This window comes from Lepisma saccharinum, chromosome 4 (genome assembly GCF_977018435.1).
Source record: "Lepisma saccharinum chromosome 4, izLepSacc3.1, whole genome shotgun sequence".
Taxonomy (NCBI): Eukaryota; Metazoa; Arthropoda; class Insecta; order Zygentoma; family Lepismatidae; genus Lepisma; species Lepisma saccharinum.
The window spans coordinates 63,576,772-63,601,670 of NC_139232.1; the positions used below are offsets into that span (position 1 = coordinate 63,576,772).

Below are 24,899 nucleotides of genomic sequence, written 5' to 3' on the forward strand. Positions count from 1 at the left end.
CGATGCGTCTCTGCTCATGACCCTCCCGAAAGCGGCATGCTCCAATTTCTTGTCTGCTTCGTGACGTGCATCCAAATTCGTGTGCGTGTTGTAAGCAATATCGTGATCTTTGCATGCAGCGTCCAACGGATTCACACCCTTGTCTCCTCTCTCCAATCTTTTCTCGAGTTTGGTACCGGGACCGCAGTACTGGTAGCCAGGTAAATGCATCTCGAAAGGTAACTTGTTGGTGATGTCGTTCACGAGTCCCTTTCCTTCGGCCACCTTCCAGAATCTCGGAGGCAGCGTGTTGATAATTTTGATCAAGTAACCTATGCCATTGTCGTCGTTCACGATTAAGTTGGAAAGTTTCGTGCTGATCATGTCCACGATGCCAACCTTCTCATTGTAAAAATTACGATTGCCTGCATTCTCTTCACCGGCTATCACTAACAATCTGTCGATGAGTTTTCTCACGTCGTCCACCCAAACGAATTCTTTGGGTAACGTGTTGTAGCGTTTGACCCCGCTTCCACTTTTCACCTCGTTCCATATCGGTTTGATGAGATTCCTGTACTTCTCACCGCTGGTCGATTTCACCCTATTCTGCGAGGCATCGTTGTTCTGGTACATGGCATCCGTCATGATTAGAATTTCCCTGTAACTCTGATAATCTTCGTCAGTGTAATCTTTCGGATATTTTTTGGCAATGAGTTCCCACAGTCCCACCGTACCTGGATACCTGGTCCAACTATTTTTATCGCCTAAATTAACTTTAATGTCGTTGCCTTCGAAGGTGACTTTCGATTTCCCAATCTTCCACACGACGCCTTCGTTGGTTTCCATGCTCGGATACAATCCAAACATTTCATCCTTGTCGAATTTCCCCGTGCTCAGATAGTCTCGTGCCAACGGTCCCAACTCGATTTTATCCGAAGACGTGCTGCTTATGGCTCGACGTCGTGGTACGTCCTTCAGTTCGAACGGCGTCGAAGGAATGCTTGAAATGGGCGTGGGTACAATGTAACTTTTAGCTGCAAGTGGTACGAGTTCGTTGATCAAATTTTTATTTTGTTCAGTGACACCTTTAATTTCTTTACCTAGATCGCTGATGGCATCGATCACAGGTTGATCTTGACGTTTCTTCTCTTCGTAGAATCCGCGATTCTCGGATTTCCAACCTTTGAAGCGTTTCGCGAGGTAATCGCGAAGATTAATATTTTCGTCTTCGATTTTTCGTTTCGTCATAACGTTATTTATACACGTCGTTTCTCACAACGTTGCAACGTTTAGAAAGTCGTTGATTTTGTTTCTGTATTTTCCGTCGTTGGGTTTCCTCGTCATGTCGATCGTCGCGAATCCGAAATCGTCACTGTTCCAGCAAGAAGAGCAGCGTTCCGAAAATTGATTGTAGTTCATGTCTCCGCCTACGTAGTCATCGTACGCGTGCTTGAGGTTGGTGTGATCTTGACGAAACAAACATATGAAATTAGCGTTGTCGCGTAGTAACTGTTTTGGAATTTTGGAAAACGTTTGAGCTAGGTAAAAGCAATCCATTCCTTTGTGACGACCTTGCATGAAAAAGTTGCGAATTTCATTTTGATTTTCCAGGATGACATCGTCGAACACAACGACTGAATTTTCACGACAATCGTCGAGTGGTTTTATTTCCGAAGCGAACGTTGCAATGTTCAGACCATCGTACAGTTTCATCAGTTGCTGGTATTTGGATTGCTCCAAACTTTTCGAGAACACGTACAGGTGCCTGTTCTTCCAATCTAACCAATTCGGTGCGAGGAGAAAATTGTCCACGAGCAGTGTCGTTTTCCCACACCCTGAAGGACTTACGATTAGACAGCGGATGCTGTCGGGAAGCAACTCGCCGTTCTTTTTTTTTCGTTTGACTTTCCGAATCCGGTAGACGCTTCACCACGTTTCACGTACTCACAAGATCACTTCGTTCGCATCGATCCAACTCTTTTCCGGAAGTTCCAGCCATTTGACAAACAGTTTGTCACCTTTCCTACGCAATACTTTCTCGATGAGGTATGTGTCGGGGTGTTTTGTTTTAGAGAGTTCCTCTTCGTAAAATCTTCCTTTCAAAATCTCGCCGCTACTATCCTTTATTATATACGTGTGTCGGTTTCCGGGTAAAACTCGAACCACCGTAAAAAGTTCCGTGCTCCATTTTTTTGTGAATCCCTTCTCGAAGGTGCGTTTGAATTTGCTGATTCTCACCTGGTCTCCAATTTTGAATTTTGATTTCTTGGTAGTCGGAGTGTACTTTGGACAGTAAACTGTAGAAATTAAACGCTGCTCGTCAGATTTCGTAACGTCCGCTGGCTTCATGCCTATCGTTCTGTGTACCGTATCATTATAGGTGTCGACGAGTTCCGGCAGGATGTCGACCCATTTGTAATTTCCCCGAAGCGTGAATCGTTTCCACATGTGTATTTTCAAGGTTCGATTAAATCTTTCCACGATGCTGGCTTTGATGTGACTGAAAGTCGAATAATGTCGAATGTCATGTTTTTGAATAAACTTTTGGAATACGGCGTTGTAAAATTCTTTACCGTTGTCTGTTTGCAAAAACCGTGGTCGTCTGTTGCTTTCGCGAAAAATTGTCTTGAATGCTTCCGTGACGCATGTTCCCGTTTTCGCTTTCAAAGATAGAGCCCATGCAAATTTCGAAAATGTGTCTATGACGGTGAGGAGGTACTTGTTGCCCTTGTTCAATTTATGTACATTTTTCAAATTGCCGCTGTTCATCTCGACGAGGTCACTTTGCCAGAGGTCATCGATGCCCTTGGTTACTACAGCTAAACGTTCGTAGTTGCGGCGTGCAGGTTTATGCAATTCTTCGACGATGGCTTGCCTAGACATTGAGATTACGTTTGAAGAGAAGCACGAGTGTGATGGGATTCAAAGAGGGTGGCACCTCACTTGTGTTTTGAATGATCAGCTTATCACCGGCACTCACGTCAAAAACAGTAAGATCTTCGTCTTCGTGTATTTCATATATGTTGTGCGTTTCGTTCCAACGTGCCAGAGGACTGTTTCCTGCTTTCTGGACACCACGATTCGATATCAACGTCATGGTGGGAACGCTAGCTTTTTTGTCGTGAGACCAGTACGAAAATTCGTTTATCTGAATCGTGCCATCGAGGAGAAACTTGTAATACGGATGATAAGGATGTAACATGTACAGTTTGATACCTTCGACGAACGTGGAGATTCTCTGGTGATTCGGTACGCTGTTGATTTCGATGGCATCCAGAGAATGCAATTTGGCGAATTTAGTATCGACGCTGAGCAAATTACTGTGAAGCTGACCCAGTGTGTTTTCTAAAGGTATGAGTTGTTCTGCAACATGATCCGTTATGGCAGAAAATGACGGTTTGATTTTCACTTCCACGTTCAACTGCTTGTATTTTTCGTTTAGTTCTTGTAACTTGGCACCGAAAGAGGCCAGCGTCGATTCCTGCGTGGATTCCAAAACTCCAACTTGATCTCTGATGTTGACGACAATGTTCTGAAGGTTCTCAACTTGATTCAATTTCGAACTTTTCTCGGTAAGATCGTTCACGATGCTTCGCATTTCGGTAAACTGCGTATGAAGATCCGTGACGCTCTGCAATGTTGGCAACGTCGACACCAGCGAAGTAATTTCATCTCGAATCTGTTCCACGTTTGTCGTTTCCGTTTCTAGTCGTTTTAGCATTCGCGATATGTTCCTTTTCAAAGCGTGTAATTCTTTAGAGGTGGGGAGATTGGCCACCGTATTTCCGAGATCGCTCAATGAACTTTTGATGTCACTCAATTCGGATAATGCCGTCACTGCCGTTTTCAATTTTTCCAAATCTTCGTTCGAAGGTACACACGTCTGTAACGATTCCAAGTCACCCTGTATGTTGTCCAGTACGTGAGGAAAATGAGCAAGATTCGATTCCACGTTCAAATTTTCTAAATATTCAATTTTCTGCTGAACTGTGCTTAACGTGTCTTGAATACTCGTCAACGCGCTTGCTTGAGCGTGAATATTTTTAATTTCTTCGTTGATCAACTCCAAAGACGCCTGAAGCGTAGCGATGGTGGTTTGAATGTATTCGAAATCTTGATAAGCCTCCAATTGAATTTTTATGTTCGCAACGCTTTTACTGATGACTTGCAGTTCGTCTGACGATGGTAGGTTTGTCATTGTATCTTCCAAAGTCTCTAACTTGGATTTAATTTCTTCCAACGTGGTGTTGAATTCTTCTTGTAATTTAGAAACGACGACATGCAAGCGTTCTACATCGATATCATTCACAACGTTTTGAAGTTCAGAGAAATTCTTTTCAATTGCGGAAGTTCGTTCTTCGATTTCGAGTTTCAATTTTTCTAAATCTTTCGATTGAAATTGCTGTAATTTGGCCAAATCATTTTGAAGCGAATCCACGCTCAACTGTATATTTTGAACGTTGTCGTAAGAAGGTACATCAACATAATTTTTTATGAGTGTTTTCAGTTCGGAATCGATTTTCAGAATAGGATCGAGACATTGCGTTTGGAGCGTAGCGATTTCCGATTGTAAACTATTGTTTAAGGTCTCCTGCAAAGCAATCAAATCGCTCCTCAACTTTTTAACTCGAACGTCGAGCATAAGAATCTCTTCTGCGTGGTCTACACGCTTGGTGTGGCCAAAAATGTCGTTAGGCATTTTTTGTTAACGGTTTTTTATAATAGGATAGGTGATTCGTAATTCTACGAAGAGAGGAATGAGTTTATCGTAATCTCCGAGGAGTTGAACGTAAAGATAATCTCCTGCAGAAACATTGTATGCCATGTTAGAAAGCATTTTGTCGTGCTTCATTCGAAAAATGTTCTTGCCGGTAGAAATTTTGATTTCGCCTGCGTTCTCCGGATTCACGATGATTTGAAGTTTCCCACCGATCGGAATTTCGTAAAAATGTAAATTGTTGTTGAAGACGTAAAAAATCTTGCCAACGTCGTCGTCGAATTTCGTCCAAATGCTGTTGAGGTGAATAATCAGTAGACCGTTGAGATTGGATAACATGGAAGGTAGAAATTCATGATCTGGTATGGACGGTGCAGTTTCCATGATGATCTGTTTTTTGAAACCGAACAAGTTCATAGGCATGCTGGTTATTTAAGGATACGGTCAAAGTTTTTTGTAATGACAGTCAAAGTGTGTTTTTTTTTGTTTTTTCTTGTAAGTAAGTTTTTTTTGAGTTAGTGAAAATTGTTGTTGTTATTCATGGACATTTGATATATTTTTTACTTACTTCTAAACGATAGTGACCCCAGGGTAAAGTATTTATCCCACACTCGAGGATACACCTCTTATCGTCAGCGGGATCCAGCGCAATTTTCTTAACTTTGTTTGTGGTAAGCACGTGGTCTACGCTTTGTATCCTTGTCTCCAAACGTAGAATCCTCGACTGTGAATAGAGGCAATTGATGTAATCCTCGAACACAAGCTTGTTTTTCACGGTATTTTTACCAACACCTTTGGCTTTTTTGGTGATGCTGGTTTCTGTTTTCACCACATACATTTTGGAACGTAAGCCGGCGAACTCCAGAATGATTTCTCCGTTGCATTCATCCTTCATTTTACCAAGCACTTTTTTATTGCGAGAAGGGAGATCAAATCTGTTTGGTTGAGGGAAGGAAGATGTGTCGAAATGATCAATCATTTTCGGTTGTTTCAAATTGTTGTAGAGGTCAGATGTCTGTACGGAATAAATAAAAGTGTCCGTGACTATGTAACAAAGTGTTATATTTTCATTATAGAAGGGTTTCATAACATTATAATGAAATTCAAACATATGCAGTTTAGATACATCCAAAACCGTCGCTCCCACGTAGATTGGTTTGTTGGACTTGATTATTTTTTATCCATCACAAACAGGGCCAGGTTTTCATCATATATATTTCGTGACTTGAATGTCGGCGATGCTATCAATTTTCTACATTTATTTGAATCGGGAACTAATCTCACGTCCACGTGCTTCCTGACATTCTCCATTGTTTTTCCGTAAACAGCATTATTCATGAGTTTAAAAAATCTTTATCTAAATCTGACGTGGCGCGTGTTCTATGATACGTATTTTTTCAATGTAAGGTTTTAACCACTCGGAATGTTTGAATTTCATTATTCTTCTCACATTTATTACTTGAACTCCCTTCTCAATTAAGAATTGAAGATTTTTGTAATGGAGAACGTATCTCTCTTTCCTATCCAATGTTAACAGAAGCTTACGTTGATTTGAATCAGGCGAACATTTTAGTTCGGGTGCAGGAGGTAGATCTTTGAAGTAATCGTGTAGATGGTCGGGGAATTCGAGGCCCACCTCTATAAACAAGCCAAATTCACAGTCGTTGAAATTATTAATGTTAATGGAAGTGGTATCCACCCATTCGAACCCGCCGTAAGGAAGTTTTTGTATCATAGCATGTCCGTATAAATTATTTGCATCCACATAAAATATGTATTTCGATTGTTCATTAGGATCGTATTCTTCTGTCATGTGAACGTTATTTGCTTTTGCATGTCTCTGTACGCATTGCACCATTCCACCTCGTATCCCCCTCTCGATAAAATATAACATGTCCACGTCCGGTATCAATTCGAGTTTTATTTTTGTCTGTAATAACATGGCAGACCACGCTAAGCCCGAGAGACCGTAAAAATATGCAGGATCTAATTTGTAAATATTCGCCGACGTTTTCCTGAATGCTTGAAAAACATCCGCGAATATTGTCACGTCCAGTTTTAAGTAGGCATCGTGATAATCGCCGAATGTCCTACATCTTAATTTGTCCCACATCCGTTGCGCGTGTTCGTATTCATCATCCGTGATTCCTTTCTCTCTGAGTCGACTGTAAAATTCTTTTTGAGGTGGAAGTGTGTCGTCGTTAAATTTAGAATTATCACTAACATATTCATATGGATAAATACTTTCACGTCTAATCATTTCTATGTCTACGGTGGGAAAATTAGCTCTCGTTATTCTAAATTGTTCAGCCGAAAGTTTGCTTGCAAGAGCGTCCAAGCTGGCAGATAAAAATCTGTAAGAATCTAAAAATCTCATCTACACAGTTTCGTTTGTTCCCGGAATCAATACTCGCTTGCTGACACTGATGTACCTTTCTTCATTCTCTGCTAGAATATTTATTTTTTGTCTATCATATCCAAGATTCCGAATTAAGAGATGGAAGTCGTAACCGCTGCCATTATGAAGGTATACGGGGACAAACGTAGGTTTTTGGATCTTTAGATTACACGTGTTACAGATTCCACCGATGTAGTTTCCGGTGAAGTGATTATGGTGAAATACTTTCCGGTTCTCGTCGGTGAAACGTTGATCGCACACCGGACACGTTTCAATGTTATTGTGAGATTGAAGTTCATCTCTGGATAATGGAAGCATTGGTTTCGATTCGCGTAAGAGGCTGCCAATGGTCTCATCCTCTTCAACCATCTTTTCAAAAAAATGCTTGATTACGTCTGGTCCTCGGTAAACATACGGTTAATCTATCCTATCCTGTCGCACAACAACATATCCGAAACTCGAGGCTTCGTGCAACTGATACGGTGTTGTGGAAGAAAGTTCGGGGTCTGGTTCGCAGTACGACAACGGTTTGAGAAAAGACTCAACATCAGCAATGATGATTGCGGGATGTTCCAACAATGCCTTATGCATCCTAAATTCTTCGACCTCTTTTGATTTCGGCATCAACATGCGAGTCGGTCTGTTGTCACCGCAATAAATTTTATGTTCGGCAAGTTTGTCGATAGCAATCTGACGTCCGGTGTAATTTTGATAATCGACTTGTTTTTTATCGTTGAATGTGGTTAGGCATCTCGGGCAAACTTCGATGTTGTTTGCATACTTGGTAGTTTGACTTCTGACCAAACGTGATAGAGAACGAATTAGCGTGTAGTGATGAACATCCTCGTTGGAAATAAGAAGAAGATTTATTACACAGGCATCGTCATCGTCGATATCGCTTATCCTGGCGGGATGCACGAGATATTTATGAAGGAATATACATTAATAGCGATGCGTTTTCCTGCACGATTTTCAAACTTTGTTATATCCGACAATGTCACCGGGTATTCGATGCCAGACATTACACTTTCAAACTCGGACTCGTATTGTTTGTAATGTCCAACCCACTGTGGATTATTTTTGCAATAAACAGGATGCAGTGCAGCCAATATACACCAAAGGAAACACTTGTTATCGCTGTTCTGTATATTTAACACAGCCCTCTTGTGTTGAATGTTCGGTGGAAGAGGAACGTAGCTGGAAGTGCGAAGAGGCGAGAATTGGTTCACGTAAACAGTTAACGTGTGAGGACTTCCACACAGAGACCATCCCGACCCTTTAGCCTCGAAATCGTCATGTTTCTTAACCAGCTCATTGGTAACTTTATAATAGAAGTTGTCTAAATTTTCGACGTCAGCAAAATAAAGAGTCTGGTTTTTTGTACGATGATAAAAAATACTCTTTTTGTGCCATCAACTTTCTCGTATTCAGAAAACAGAACAACGTATACTTTTATAGAGTTGTTTTCAAGTTTATCTTTTAAAATATTTAGTACAGATGTTTTCGTTTCATCCAAGAAACTAAGGATGTCACGGCCTGGTTCTGACTTAATTGAAAAATCCTGGAGTTGGTCGTTGAATGCAGATCTAATTGGTTTGCGTTCATTAGATAATTTAATTTGCTTGGAAGTGGAAGCTTCCGTTTCTGAATTATCGATTTTCCTTTTCGATGCTTGTCCGGTCGATGGTTGGCAAATTTTGAGGTGTTTACTTAAATTTGCAATGCTGATCATTTTTCTACATCGAGCACAAGGCTTAGAAGGTAACGAACGATTAATTCTCGAACCTGTTTCGCTACATCTTGCCCTGTGTACCGATAAATTGTTCCTTGAGATTAGCTTCCCACAAGTAACACATTCAGTTTTATCATTTTTACGATTGAAACTGGTGGTGGATGCCATTGCTTTCTCCAAAATCACAGAATTCAAAAAGTCTAGTATATAGCGATACAATTTTCAGGTATGTTATTTATATAGAATTTCTTGGGTGTGAATACAAAACTCAAGAATTCAATCTACTGTGAATAGAATTTCAGGTATGTTATTTATATAGAATTTCTTGGGTGCGAATACAAAACTCAAGAATTCAATCTACTGTGAATACAATTTTCAGGTATGTTATTTTATATAGAATTTCTTGTGGTGATTACAAAACTCAAAAATTCAATCTACTGTGAATATAATTTCCAGGTATGTTATTTTATATAGAATTTCTCGGGGTGATTACAAAAATCAAAATTCAACTTAACGTGAATATACTTTCCAGGTATGTTATTTTATATAGAATTTCTCGGGGTGATTACAAAAATCAAAATTCAACTTAACGTGAATATAATTTCCAGGTATGTTATTTTATATAGAATTTCTTGGGGTGATTACAAAAATCAAAATTCAACTTAAAGTGAATATAATTTTCAGGTATGTTATTTTATATAGAATTTTCTCGGGGCGAATACAAAACTCAAAATCCGAGACAGTTCAGTTTTAACGTGTTCATATTTGAAAAAAAAAATGCAAAATACGCCTTGGAGATTTCAACCAATCCACTTTACTAGATTGGAGAAACTGTAACTATTGTCATTTGGAACCTTTAATTGCCCTCCCCCCCCATTGTTATTTTTGGATCAATTACCTTTTCCAAATTAACAACAGGACTGAGGCGGTTCCTAAATGACAATAGTTAAAGACATATTTTAGCGAATTACGCCGGCATAAGCTAAGTACGTGTTGCTAGAAGGCCTTCGTCGTTGCAAGTCACCTAACCCATTCACTAAGAAATAAGAAAAAAAAATATTGACGTACTGAAAAAAGTTGACTTGTTCACCGAGTTCAGATGTTTACTCATTGATGACTCCGTCGTTGTCGTCTATCAAAAACCTAAGTACCTTGGAAACAGTGAGAGTTATCGAAAAATCTCCCCTTGTCGATTTTTTTTGGTGACGTAGAGTACGCGTAGAGAGGTCGGGTTTAGTGTGTCGGTCGAGTCTCGGTGTCCTCTGTCCTCCCATACCAAAATGAACATAGGTCGTCATGGAACCAAAAATTTTCCGAAAATTTTCCAAGTCCTGCGTTAAATTGCAAATATCTCGAATTTTTGACAAACAGAGGTGTCCCATAGGACAAAAAAAAAACCTACAAAGACAGAGACATGGACATTAGACAACTTAACCGGGAACACGAGCCCGGGGACAGGGGGGACCCCCGGGGCCGGGGGGTCACTCCTCCGCAGCGATGATCGAATATTTAGACAGTGAAACAACAAACCCGCTCACTCAGGACTCATGAGATCCTTGAATCCCAGCCTGCAGACCAGGAACATGAGCTAAAGTAAGGGGCCATCATTCACACAGAAAAAGTATCGACCAGAACCGGATTCGAACCTATACCACACGCATGATGTCAAGAACGAGTGAACACCTTAACACGCACGGCTACGGAGGAGGACCGAGAGAGGTCGTGTATAATTGTTCTTTTATGCGTCCACGCCACATGAAGGGAAATTCGGACCGAGATTTTTAGCCAAAAGGGAAAAGGGAAATTTCGATTAAAAATACCACAATACCGCAACTGCACCACCGCTAATAATGCTGCTTTTACTACCACAACTAATTATTATTCTATTATGTCATTTGCTTAGGTGAAGGGAAAAGAATGGTCCAAAAAGGGAAATTTTGCCCCTTGGGAAGGTAAATTGTTCCCTCATAGTGTGGCAACACTTCGTCCACGTCGTCGGTGGTGACATCTAGTAGCAAACACTAGAAATATTTCCACAGGTATCGTCTTCATGTTCTCTATTATTCTCGACTGAAAAATTAAAACAAACGGAGTCCAATGTAAGTTAGTTTGGTGCGTAAAAGATCGCAAATAAAAAAAAATGATAGGTTAAGTTATATCACTGAAGATCGTAAAAAAAATCATAAGAAAAAAGGATAGGTTAAGTTATATCACGTAAGATCGTGATAGTCCTCCTCCGTAGCCGAGCGGGTTAAGGCGTTCACTCGTCTTGAGATCGTTCGCTGCGGGACGGCGTAGGTTCGAATCCGGCTCTGGTCGGTGGCAACCCACCATCGTGAGGAAATTGGGGAGCTCCGAGTGAGTGAGCGTAATCCGGTCACGGAGACCTACTATAACGGCTGGGGATACGTCGGGCCGAGCCCCCCACTATTCCAATACTGGTTGAAGATCTCCACGCTTAGAGGTGACGAAGGAAAGCGTGGGAGGGAGACCGGCAGTCGGTAGGTAAGCCTAGGCCCTTCATGGGCTGTTGCGCAAAGGATTATTTATAAGATCGTGATATACCTACAAGTACGAGGTGGGAAAAAAAGAGGTGCATTGGAAATTGTACTAAAACATCGCTAAACGCTAAAACATCGACAAAAAATTGTCAAAATATGTCAAAAACTGATATTCAATTGATAAAAAAGAGGATACCTACAAAGTATTATTTTGAAACAATAAGTTTACACTAAACTATTGCGAATAATGAAAATAACTAAATTTGAAACTTTTTAAGGACATTTTTATAATTTTCCTTTTTCCTTCTTTTTATAGGGACAATTCCTTATTTTTTTTATTTTTTACTTCTGCACTACTAACCACGTCCAATAACTCTAATAGCTTTTTGACATGTTCCTGTTCTTTCTTGTATTCCATTTCGAAGAAAAGAAAAGCCATAAGTATTGCAACACTCGAGCAAAATAAAGTTTAAAACAATACGCAAGCAGGTTGGTGGGATGATGATAACACTCCAGAACGCGGAGCTCTTTGTTAAACCTTTAAGACTATTTTTTTAACAATTTTTAGACCTGAGGTGTTGTGGCCTCCCCACATACCCACTTAAAGGTTAAGAGCAACTCAGAAGCAGGATAGATTGGAAGCCCTGCTCTTGTAATTTGTGGAACAGGAAAAAGCTTAGTCTATTGATGTAAATGAAGTTATTGATGAGTTTAAGAACATTGTACCTTTTGAGAGACGTCTCTTGTTATAGATGCCGTGTATTTTGATGTATTTGTTTGTAACATTTATGAACATTTTATGTGTGTGTAATTTCTATGAAATTTGTTTTGTTTCTACTATATATAGTGAGAAATTTTCAACACTGTCATTTAGTGAATTTATATTCCCTTACAAAGATCAGTGCAGTTAAAGAGCCAAGTGATTGTGTTGCAAAATATGCTATTAAAAAAGCATACAGTTTTTTTCTTTGTGCACACCCAAATATAAAGTTCTAGCTACGCCTATGCTTGTCATCCGGGACAAAGTGAAAAACAAAAACTTGTAGCTATCAGTGGACGAAACGACAGACTGTTGCGGGCGTTACATGGCAAATCTTGTGGTGAGTGTTCACATTCCTACATTGATGATGATGATAACAGTGTTCGTACATGACGTGTGAAGTAGAGATGGCTAAATCTTTTTTTAAAAAAAAATATATGGAAAAATTGTTAAACTTATCTCTCCGAAATTCGGATTGCTTCCGAAATCCAGGTAGTAGAATTTTTTAATCGAGATTTTTAGATTTTCCTGAATCCTGATATTTTTGGCCATCCCTGGTGTGAAAGTAAGATATGTTAGGGAAAAGGTTCTGTTTGAGTAAGTATGTCTATCACCTCGAGAACAAAAATCTTATTCAATCTTGTCATTTGTAAGCATAGTAAACACAAAACAGCAGGAAGTACTTCATGTTTTGTAAGCCAAGAAAATTTTCCCCCCAAAAAAATTGATATTTGAACCGCAGGATCCAAAAAAATTAAAAGAAGAAATACTATGAAGATAATAGAATGGATCCAGAACTGCTTTTTTCAGTTCTTTCTAGCACTAACCGTGGGGAAATTTATGCTTTTGCTTACTTATATTTTTTCTATCCACCATTACTTTCATCATGTATTCTGTGTAAGTTGCATTGCGATGCTCCTCAATATGTTTTTTCTCTTAAAAAAACGAGCGTTGCATGCTTTAAAGTGCTGGACATTCTGAGAAGTTTCATCTTGATGTCACAGAAACCATGCCGTGTTTGTAAAGAAGGAGGCTGAAAAAAAAGGTCTCTCATGACCAGACCTTCAAAAGCGGGGGAAAAGCGGTGGACTCAACGGAAACACAGTGGGACGGTTGGGCACGGGGGAGGGAGGTGTAGAACTGGGCTCTCCTTTCGATGTGCTAACCTTAGCGAATCTCTTGCGTATTTCTAGCTGTTTAATGGTGTTTCTTGACTAATTTCGCTCAAATATGCGAATATTCTGATTTATTTTTTCTTCCCTAAAATATTTAAAAAGCAATATTTTTATTATTTTGCTTTGTCATCGCCGCATCTCCCGATGACCGGACGCCTCGCTCTCGCCTCTGCTTCAGTCCTTTAAGTAGAAAGTACACAAGCAGGAGCAAGAACGATTTTTGAGAGAATGTTTGGAGAGGGGAACAACGCCAAAAGGATTGAAGATAAATATGAAGGGAGTAAATTGCAAGGAATGTGAGAGTGTGTACATAGGGGAAACAAAAAAGAGACTAAATGATAGGTTGTAGCAGCATAAGGATGACGTAACATAAAAGAGGGAGAAAAATGATACATTCAAGCACACAAAAGAAATGGGACACGACATAGAATGGGAGAAGGATAGGAGAATAGGGAGGGAGAAGAGAGGATTAGTGAGGAAGTGGAAAGAGACCAAGGAAATAGAGAAAAAGGAGAAGAAGGAATAATGAACTGGAATGGGGGGCTGAAAATTAACAAAGAATGGCAAGGAGTGTAAGATAGAGTGGAAAGGATGAGAGAAAGGAAGCAGGAAAGAAGAAGGAAGAATAACGAAGACAGAAAAAAGGAGGGAATGAGTCCAGGAGATAAGGAATTGATAATGCACAGACTCTCACCAGGTACCTGTCAGGTAGTGTCAAATACCTGTCAGTAGATTCCACACTCAGGAATTCCTTGCAGGAAATGTCCTAATATAAGAACTGGTGCCTTCATGTTCTTTTGTGTATGGTTGATTGATTGATTGATTGACTTGCTTTATTTTACTTCGCTCTTTGTGCCACTTTTGGCTAATTTGCGAAGATGGGGATGAGTGATGACATGATGAAATTGATGAATGTATCTTTCATCAAAGTTATTGTGAATATTCGTCTGAAGAAGACTTTGTTAGAGGGTGGAAACGTTACGTTTTTATGTATATTTCTTATAATATAAAAGTTTGCCTTTGTCAGTATTTTAATGTTTTATTATGTTCTGGTACCTAAAAAGACCAGAATGTCTTATCCACGGAATATCGGTTCCCCCGTTTTCATTTCCTCGTGACTTTATTTGGTGCAAAGGATACATATAAATACATTCCTGCAAGTTACAATATAAATCGCAGGATCTGGCACCAGGGTTGTTCGGTAGTTCAGAACAAACGTGGTTTACAAAGTTTGTTAATATTATATTTGTTTTGTGGTCATTTTCTTAGGTATGTAGTGTGTTTCAGTACTACTTGACTGAGATAGTGTTAGGAGTTGAGTGGGTAGATGTGACGTGTGGATGTGTTCACATGTTGTATTGTGTTTGGTGAGTTGCAGCAAATGTCAGGTGCACAAATTGTTGACTTGTTCCTCAACAGTATGTACAGTATTAGTGCTGGATTCAAGAATCCGAAAAATGTATCCTCTGCCACAAAGTCATCCTGCAGTCACTAAGTCACCCCAGTTTACAGTACAATTACTTTCTGCTGGAAAATTCCTTGCAAACAAATTGTAATAACTTAAATGTATGAAGTCGTAACATGTGTTTCGTAAGTATATATATTTTTATATTACAAATAATAAAAATGATTGAACAAGGAGCCAGCTTTGCTTGAATGATCATTCACTTTATTTTACTCTCTCTATATTCCACTTCCACCTGTTTCTTTCTCTTAAAATCCAAGCCCTATAAGACCTACTCAATTGATAATGTACATTTTTAACTAGACTATCACATTCCAAAGGAATGCAGCAATCTACTTATAAACAAGTATTCACGTGCAATTAGAAATGATGAATTGCAATAAAGTGTGGATGATCTAAATTTAGCACGCAACAAATCCTAACTTCCTTGCCTTGGGCCATTCTGCCAAAGCTATTTCACCTTAGCATCCAGAGAATTAGACACATAATTGGAAACAGAGTTGTCAAATTTAGCTCTTGCCCCCAAAGTACAAAGTTTCAAGTTAACAATTTGTCATAAAGTAATTGTCAATAATGTTACTTCTGTTGCAAAATAGAGCTATTGCAGTAACAGCTACTTACTTTTAAAAGTAGCTAGCTACAGTTAGAATTCCTCAAATAAGTAACTACTGTAGTTACTTCTGTATTTAACTGACATTAAACAGTAGTTTTACATTCACTCTGAATCTGCATCTTCAGCAACAAATGCATGAGATTATAAGATAATAAGTATTTATGTACGAGAACATGGATACCCTCAGAACATTTTCTAACTCAATAAGCATGACATATTGTCAATTTAATTTGCCATCAGAAGGAAGGAACTTGTATGGAAAAATAAAAAAAATAGAGAATGACAGAAAATAAGAGAAATAATGAAGCAGGACATATGGAAACCAAGCAAAGTAAAGGAGGGGGAGAGAGAGGGGGAAAAAAAGAAGACAGAATAGATACTGATCATGGGGAGAAATACTTCCTTCAAACTGAGCCATTTGCAGGCAGTCCATTTTATGCCAGGCAGTTCTAAGTGATCCATTTTATGTGAAAACCAATTTCCAATTTTACTTTCTGATCCAATGAATTACTGTACATCGATGAAAGAAACTTAACTGTCTTTAGAAATATTACTAATGTTATTAGAATATGATTTTCCGTTTCACAAGATACTTCAACATAGATTTGATCAAAATGTAACAAAAATTGTTTTGCAAAAAAATTGTTTTGCAAAAAAATTACTCAATGCATGCAAGAAAATGTGTAACTAGATATTCCTTCCTCGTAATATTTCCGATCTGTGTAATTATACAGCAATTATCACATTACTGTTCATTTTAAATCACTTAATGTTTGTAATGTAATTGTTTTTATATATATATATATATATATGATGTCGTGCTGTGTATATTATAGCTTCCCATCATTCCCCTGCCAAGAAAGCTGCCAAAGCATCATGGAGATTGGTTTCCTACAAAGGAAGGAGTAACTTTGACCTGGAGAGATCTCAGCATTTATGTACCTCAGAGAAGGAATGGATTTTTCAAATGGGGTGATGAGAAACCTTTCAAGAGAATACTCAACAATGGTAAGACTAAGTAATACATCTGGAATAGGTTCACAAACTTAATAATACAGCATCCACTGAGAATTTAAATATTTTATGCCCAATTTTTCACTTTTCAGGAGAGCCCTTTAAAGTTTGACATGATATAATTACACTATTCTACAAAGGTTTTATTTCTTATGTGAAAATAAGTTTTTCTGAAGGAATTTGGTATGAGAAATTCAAATCCGTAATTAGAATTTTGCTATCAGGGATAGTTTCTTAGTTATATGGAAATATAGAGTCATTTTACTCAGATTCATCGTTCGTAATAAATGCAGGGAATTGTCAGATGAGCAGTTGGCAACATCTGCTTCTGAGCTTCTGTTTCAGATGTTGGCAGTTCTGTTACTAAGCTACGTGATGTACCTGCAAGATATTGTCAAAATACTAAGCATTGTGTTTGCAGCTTTTGTTTAAGTTGATATACGTACTTTGCTTGTCGAAATCAACCAGGTAGCTTCTGCTACATCTGTGGAGAGTTGGCCTTTGCAAGGCAAAAGAAGAGGATTCGATCTATCATGAAGAAGTACTACAAACATTACCTTGGAATCGACCAATATAATCTCCACCCCAGCACAAACATTACTAAATTTAGGCAAACGTGCCTAACTGAGCACCTACTGACTGATCGCAACAACGTTAGTGGTTTAATGAACGTTCATACATTCTTCTGATGTCACAAAGAAACCTGTGAGATATTAGAAACTAACTAACTAACTCTCTAGCTTCTTAAGCCCAAAGGCTTATGGCTGCAGCAACACAAGCCTTCCATCTGTCCCTATCCTAGGCAAAATCTATCCAATATCTTCCATCCTTACCGATTTCCTTTAGGTCCAAATATATTAGAAGAAATCCATGGAATATAATGAGCATAAGTGGAAGATATTTGGCGACTTCAGGATAGTTGCATTGATATTGAGAATGCAACATGGCTACACAAAGTATACCTGCTTCCTCTGCAAGTGGTATACCCGTGACAGAAGAACCACAAAAAAGAATTGGTCTCAACGAAATTGACAAGTGGGAGAAAAATTATACAGCATGTGATGTTCCTCTTCCCCCTCTTCACACCAAGCTAGGCCTTACAAAACAATTTGTAAAGGCTACGGACACAACTGGAAAAAGATTTAAGTGTATTTCAAACAAATTGCCTCGTCTTTCACCAGCAATGCGAAAGAAAGGTACTTTGTGGGTCCTCAAATTAGAGAACTTCAGCAAATCCAGAGTTTGAAGCATGTCTAAGAGACAAAGGAAAAAGTGTATGGATATAATGTTATATGCAGTATAAATTGCAAAAATTTTATTATATTTTTTGAAAATAAGTATTATATAACAATTCTGTATGCGAATATTATGTCACATATCACATTTATAACTTTTAAACATAATATACTAGGTTTCGAGAAAGGATGATTAAATTATTCCATGAGTTCACTCAATATTCGCCTTAAAATTGCAAGAATTTTAGATAAAATTAAAATCACGATTATTCGTAAACAATCCCTGACAGAGAAAATCTAAAAACAGATTTGAAATCAGCGCAAAATTTGCAATAGGAATTAGAACGTCTTCCTCCAGAAAAAAGAAAAAAGTTTTTTTTTTTTTTTTTTTTTTTTGTAGAACAGTGTTATTGAACCTTTGTCACCATTGCGCTGAAAGTTTGTATCATTACAAAGCCTCTCTAAAAAGTAGTAGTTTCATTAGGTATTTATGCTGTAATTAATAATTGAAATTTCAGATTGAACAATTGCATGCAACACTAGCTTTGATTTGAGAGATAGAACACTGCATTCTAGAAACGAGATGGAGTTGAAACAATTTCATTACAAATTTGACATTCGGTAGCAAAGTTAAATAAATAATTCATATTTTGGGAAATCAATCAACTAATTTGATTCCACTACTATTCAAAATTTTTGTCTATTAACAACAAAACTAAGAACCGGAGACCACTACTATTGTTAAGCAGCTCCCACAAGTGACTGAGGTTAGAATGCAATACAAATACATTTATTCATCGTTAGACATTGTACAGTCACGGCCACTTCTGGATTGTAACATCTCCGTTGACTTTTAATGGAACTACTACAACCCAGAAGTGTCCGTGACTGTACAATGCAATAGATGTCGTCAGTTATTGGTTACATATTTTCTGCTGTATATATGTAAATATATAATTACATATATAGAGAGGGATTACATGGAACTACAATATGTTATAGATAATATGAGAGTATATGCATATATAAAGTAAGAGTATGTAGACATAGGACAATTATAATATTAGTGATGATGAAATAATACAAAAATGGCAGTGGCAATATACATAACAATAATACATAAAATAGGAAATAAACAATACAATACATTCTAGAATATTAAATCATTTTTGGGATGGATTTGGAATTCTTCTAGTTTGTAGAAGACCTTTTCTTTTAACCAAAATTGAAGTACACTTAATTTTTTTAAGAGAGAGACTGTGAGCAGCTTTTGGTAACATGTTGCATAACTTAATTCCTAAATACTTATAACTATTATGTGTTTTACTTAATCTGATTGATGGTGTGTCGAACTTGTAACAGAATCTTGTATTGTGTCTGTGCACAGTGTGTCTTGCGTTATAATTATGTACATTTTCTTTTGTATACACTAGACAGGTAAATGTACGTATATAAGCTTGGTACAGTCATTATTTTGAGTTCTTTAAAGAGATTTTTGCAGGAAACAGACTGATCAAAGACCCCTGCCATGCTTCGTAAAGCTTTTTTCTGCCAGATAAATAGACCCCAGCACCAGATGAGTTTCCCCACAAGAGAATTCCATAAGTCAGAAGGCTATGAAAAAATGCATAATGTGATTGCACCAACAAATCCTTGCTGATGCATGTTCTAAGCTTTTTAAGAAGAAATACTACTCTGGCAAGTTTGGAGCATAGGTGATTTGTTTGGGACTCCCAAGATAATTTGGAGTCTAAGTGTAAACCAAGAAGTTTTACAGAAGTCCATTCATGGCCATTTCCTAATGTAAAAAATATTTTCTCTGTTTTATTTTCATTAATTGTAAGTTGATTTGTTTCAAACCAAAAAGTGGACCTTTCCTCTATTTCCTTATCAAGCTCAACTGTAAATTTGTCACTGCCCACTGTAAGGAATGTGGTATCATCTGCATATAAAGCATTCTTATGAGGAATACAGAAGGTTGATCCACGTATATGTGTCTGATTTTGAACCGTCACCCCTGTGCACAGAATCGACCGATCCAAGTGGTTAAAAGCATGGGAGGACGGTTAGAACCTGTAGTATCGTGGCACTATCATGAGTGTGTGTTGTGTGCATCATGGCTCCACAGGTGAACCGTTTTTGGGAAGGGTACGTAGTTGCACTTTTCCACGCAAAATATTCGGTGTCAAAAATTCAGAAACAGTGCAAAGAACATGGATGTGCCTTGGGTTCGACGACCATCAAGAACATAATCAAGCGGCATAAAAACTACGAGGTTCCAGCTATTCAGTCGCCCACCAGGGGGACGAGGAAGGGAGCTTGCACTGCAGTGATGCCACCCGTGTCTCGGAAGCTGCATCGAATGGCACTAAAGGAAACCTCCCAATGCAACGTGTGATGGCCACACGACTCCACGTGGCCCAGTCAACTGTGAACCACACCCTGTGTGAGAAATTAAACCTCCGGAAGGATTTAAAAGCTGTGAACATTACCTCAGTGAGGCCTATCGGTGTAAGGTCTCATCACATACATCTCGTTCTACTAAGAACTTTCTGCCACATATGGCAACAGACATCGGCATTCGGGGTATTCCATTTCACGATATACTGGTGAAGTCACCGGATGCGAGTCCCATGAATTTCTGTGGGTTTGGTCTACTGAAATGGGCACTTTCCTCTCATCGTGTCACCACTCTCCGGGGCCTGTGGAAAGCCTGTCAGGAGGAATGGCAGAAGATTCCACTTCCTGTACTTCATCGTAGCCTCCTACAATGGAAGTTACAGTGCAGGGCTATTGCCAAGACACACGGTGATCACATTGAGGCCAACCGATGGTCATCCCGTGGATTTTCATAAGGTAAGTGCTAGTCCAAAATCGGACACATATACGCGGATCGACCTTCTGTAATACTAGGTGTATTCGGAAAGTAAATACCGAAAGGGTGTAAAAAATAAAGTAAAATAGTTTCGTATCTTTTTTATTTGCATTGCATTCTACAGACCTTAAACTACTTTTCTACGTAGTTTCCACCATTGTTCAAGCATTTGTCATAGTGTGGCACTAGTTTTTGTATCCCATCATCATAGAATGTTCCCGCCTGTGACGAAAGCCATCCATGCACTGCTGCTTCGACGTCGTCATCCTCGTCGAAATGCTGACCAGCAAGAAACTTCTTCTTCAGATGAAGAAAGAGATGGTAGTCACTTGGTGCCAACTCAGGGCTGTTGGCGGATGAACAATTGTTCCCAGCCGAATGACGTGATGAAATTTTGAGTTTGTTTGGCCGTATGCGGACGAGCATTGTCGTGAAGCAACAAAATGCCTTCGCTAAGCATTCCGTGTCTTTTGTTTTGAATTGCACGACGCAGCCAGATTAATGTGTCACAGCAGGCATCTTTGTTGGTGGTCTGTCCTCTAGGCAAGAATTCAACCATTCTTGCATTGAGAAAACAAATCACAGACCGGACTTCACAGTCGGCAGGTCGATTTATTTTCTTGAACCTTCAGTAAACTATGAAGAAAAAACATGACCTGCTTCCATGTGTGCCTGTGGCTAACTAACGGATGAATGACATCAGCGAGAACTCACACAGTTGCGATTGCATTGCTACAGTGGCAATATTTGCAAATGGTACTTACTTTATGAATACGCCTCGTATTAGATAATCTATTACATAAATATTGAACAATAATGGGCCGAGGACAGAGCCTTGTGGAACTCCATTTTTTATATTTAAGAATTCTGATTTTATGTTGTCTACAGTGACCTTTGGTTGTCTATTTGATAAGTAGGATTTTATAAGAGCAAGTTCAGTTTCTTTGATGCCATAGAAGTGTAATTTTTTTATTAAAATTTGATGGGAAACAGAGTCAAAAGCTTTACTCAGATCAATAAGTGTTACAGAAAGTTTGGATTCAAATGCATCTAACACAGTGGAAACAATACTTTCATTTGCTTTTACAGTGGATAGATGGGCTCTGAAACCATATTGTGCACTTGTATATAAATTATTATTTGTGAAATAGCTATCGAGTTGATTATATAAACAGTGTTCTATAATTTTGGAGACTATGGGAACAAGTGATATTGGATGGTAATTGTTGGGGCTTGATTTATCACCTTTTTTGTACATGGGTATGACAACTGAGAGCTTGAGGCAGGAAGGAAAGTGCCCACAACACATCATCCAGTTTATGAGAATGCAAGGTGGGTACTGTAGAATATCAATGATTCTTTTTAAAACCAAGTTCGACATTCCATAAAAGTCTTCAGATTTTGAATTATTTAGTTTTTGTGCTGCTTTTAAAATATCAGCAAGTTGGGTCTCATGCCACCGGAAGTCAGCCAAAATGTTACTGGTGTCTTGTGACATGAGATTATTATATTATTATATTCATAACAATCAAATTGATTCATAGAATTGTGGTTTGTATCTAATTTGTTACCTACCCTGACAAAGAAATTATTAAATTTGTTTGGAGTAATCGGAACATTTTCTTTCATTCTTGGTTTCCCTCTGCCTAATTCTGCCTTAATGACATTCCAAGCTGCTTTGCATTTATTATTGGAGTTATTAATAAATTTATCATTTGCTGTGCATTTAGCTTTCCTAATTTCTGATCTGTAAATACTTCTTAATTTGAGATATCTGGTCTTATCTGCGTTACCATTTTTGAATCCATTATAATACATCATAAGCAAGATTAATTTACTCAAGTGTGGATTATGCCATTGACCTAAGTGCATTTGTTCGCGTTTAGCTTTAATTGGCTTCTCCTTTTTTTGGACTCTAGGACAGCAGTCGTTATATATATTGGAGATGGTACTGAAAGTGGTTCATCTCATACTCTGATGGTGCTTGTGGTTGGTTGAGGAAATTGTCATAAGATTTCATTGGCTGTTGGAGTTTGCATTCTTGTGCCTACTTCCAAATTCTGCACATGGACGAAGAAGACTCTCAATATATCAATATTAGTTGTATGTAGGCATCAGACGATAGCAGAGATGAAACAATTGCATCCTAAAAAAACCACAGCCAAAATATCTAGATTTGTTTACAATTTGGAGATAGATCATTTACACTCTCAATGGATGATGGGTTAGTGCATGTAGTGCACATTATCTTGCAAGTGCCTCTAAATGAAATGTCTTATTAATGTTCTATCCCATCAGTTTACCTCCATAAAATTGGAGTTTCCAAACTGGTCAATGAACGTACATGTTGGTAACTTCTGAAGACACACCTAACCTGTAGCTACAGGGGGGGAGAGGTGGGGCAACTGTCCCCCCCTGTGAAAAATACAGAACACATTCCTACCTGGAATTCTCACTAATCTTTATACAATTATATCCTGTATTACTCTAGCAACATAACATAGACACTTATTGATTTTGTGATTTATTAAGGTGGAATGCCATATATTGTTGTGCCAGGATTTGGGGGGAAAAATTCCCTTCCACATTCAGACTTTGGGAAATGATTTCTCAATTTTCATTATCTAAAACAGTTGTGACATTTTGAGTGGTCTTGTATTAAAGGTGCCTAATGTGCTTGAAGGTTTTTCTTGGATGTGTTTCTATGAAGTTTGAACTGCTTAATTTTTTGTTTTCCAAGTCTACCTTTTGGTAATAGTGATTCATGTGGTAGAGAGAGGGAGTGGATATTTGATTTTTGTTACCTAGCATTGCTTTTCTGCCATTTCTAGCTAATCGTGACAATGAGTGATGATGTAAAATTGATGAAGAGACACTCACAAACAGTGCAGCAACCACAGGAGGGGCAGTGGTCATTCCCCCCCCACCCACAACCTTGGAAGGAAGTCCATTCTAGGAGGGGCAAACATTGAAGTTAAAAAAACAAGACTAGCAGAATCTAAGATTGTTTGATTGATTGATGTTTTAAGTCCACTTTATGCACAGAAAGGCTAAGCAGGACTGGGCCTACAGTTTAAAGTGCTATCTAAACCACTATGTGCCTCCACTGGGCAGTGGTCGGAAGTAGCGTCGCATACAAACTTACTGTTAAGAGAACCTATTTTCAACTCTCTCAATAGAAAAGGTTATTTTGTTCATAAATTATAAGCATTATCTCCTTACCACAGAAATTCAAACCATTGCAAATTTATTCTATTACATTGTGCTTGCTACTAGTTAGTTCGTTGACCTGTGTTCTTGGAAACCTCTTTAAAGGGACGAATATTGTTTAAAATGCGTGTGGAAGGATGGAATCAGGTGAAGTTTACTCTCACAAAATCATTCTTCAGACGAATGCTCTTTTGTGTAAGGGGGTACACTTTTCTAAAAAAAATGGTCATGTCGAATAGAAGAAAAGATACAAATCTTCATCAGAAGAGAATATGACTGACCCCCATTTCTTTTTAATTTTTCAAATGGAGTTTTCCAAAATGAAGTACTTACACAATCGAGACTAGACACAACAGATCAACTTGGGGAATACAATGTCCTCCTGTATCTCACCCATAATTTTCGTATCTTTGTAAGAGGGTGTTCGGAAAACTATACTTAAATCTATATACCTTATATTAAGAAATATTTTGAAAATATAGATGGTACTTTGACAAGAAAACTACGTTTCCTCTCAAATTTCGAAACGAGACGAAAAAATCTCTGCAAAATCAAAGCAATACAATATTTGATATCCGAGATGATTTCATTCAAAACTCTGATATTATACTTGAATAAATTGCTTAAAAAAATTTACATTACATTACTGTGTGTCTTATCCAGACATACCAAGTGTATATCTTATTGATTTTTTAAAATAAGTCTTATATTTTGTTTACTATAATTGCAAAGTTAATCCATTAGTGACAATTGCGAGCCTGTGCTGCCGGTTTAATCTATTCAGGAAAATAATCCTCATTTCAATGGTTTGTAGTGTCGAAACAAGGGACAAGCAGTATGTGTGGCTTGTTGCAGGTCGCTTTGGTGTGTCAGCTTCTCAAATTTCAATAACATTTATATACGATGGCTATCCAGAAAGTCACTCACGTTTTGGCAGGGTGCCACTAGGGGCAGGGCGAGCACCGCCATTTTGTGCAGGGACTTCTACCCGTTAAGTGTGCATCCAGCTGTGGATGTGTGAAGTTCGTGTCGCTTCTGCTCTGTTCATAATACATTGCTAACATGAGTGCTCTGATTAAAAATCCCGTCAGTTGTGAAGTGAGGTTGGTCAAACAATTTTTGTTGGCGAAAGACACTAAACCGATTGACATTCATCGACAACTGTGTGAAGTTTACGGTAAAGATGTGATGAGTGAAAGTTGAGTGAGGCGTTGGTGCCTCATGT

The 24,899-nt window shown here is 38.4% G+C and overlaps 1 protein-coding gene across 1 annotated transcript in view; it reads left to right on the forward strand.

The window, feature by feature from the left end:
• Positions 1–24,899, forward strand: part of st (ATP-binding cassette transporter scarlet) — an 88,034-nt gene that overhangs the window by 30,885 nt on the left and 32,250 nt on the right. Inside the window, 1 exon segment of the mRNA XM_083120628.1 lies at positions 16,177–16,348. Within this exon segment, the coding sequence (XP_082976754.1) occupies positions 16,177–16,348 (172 nt within the window).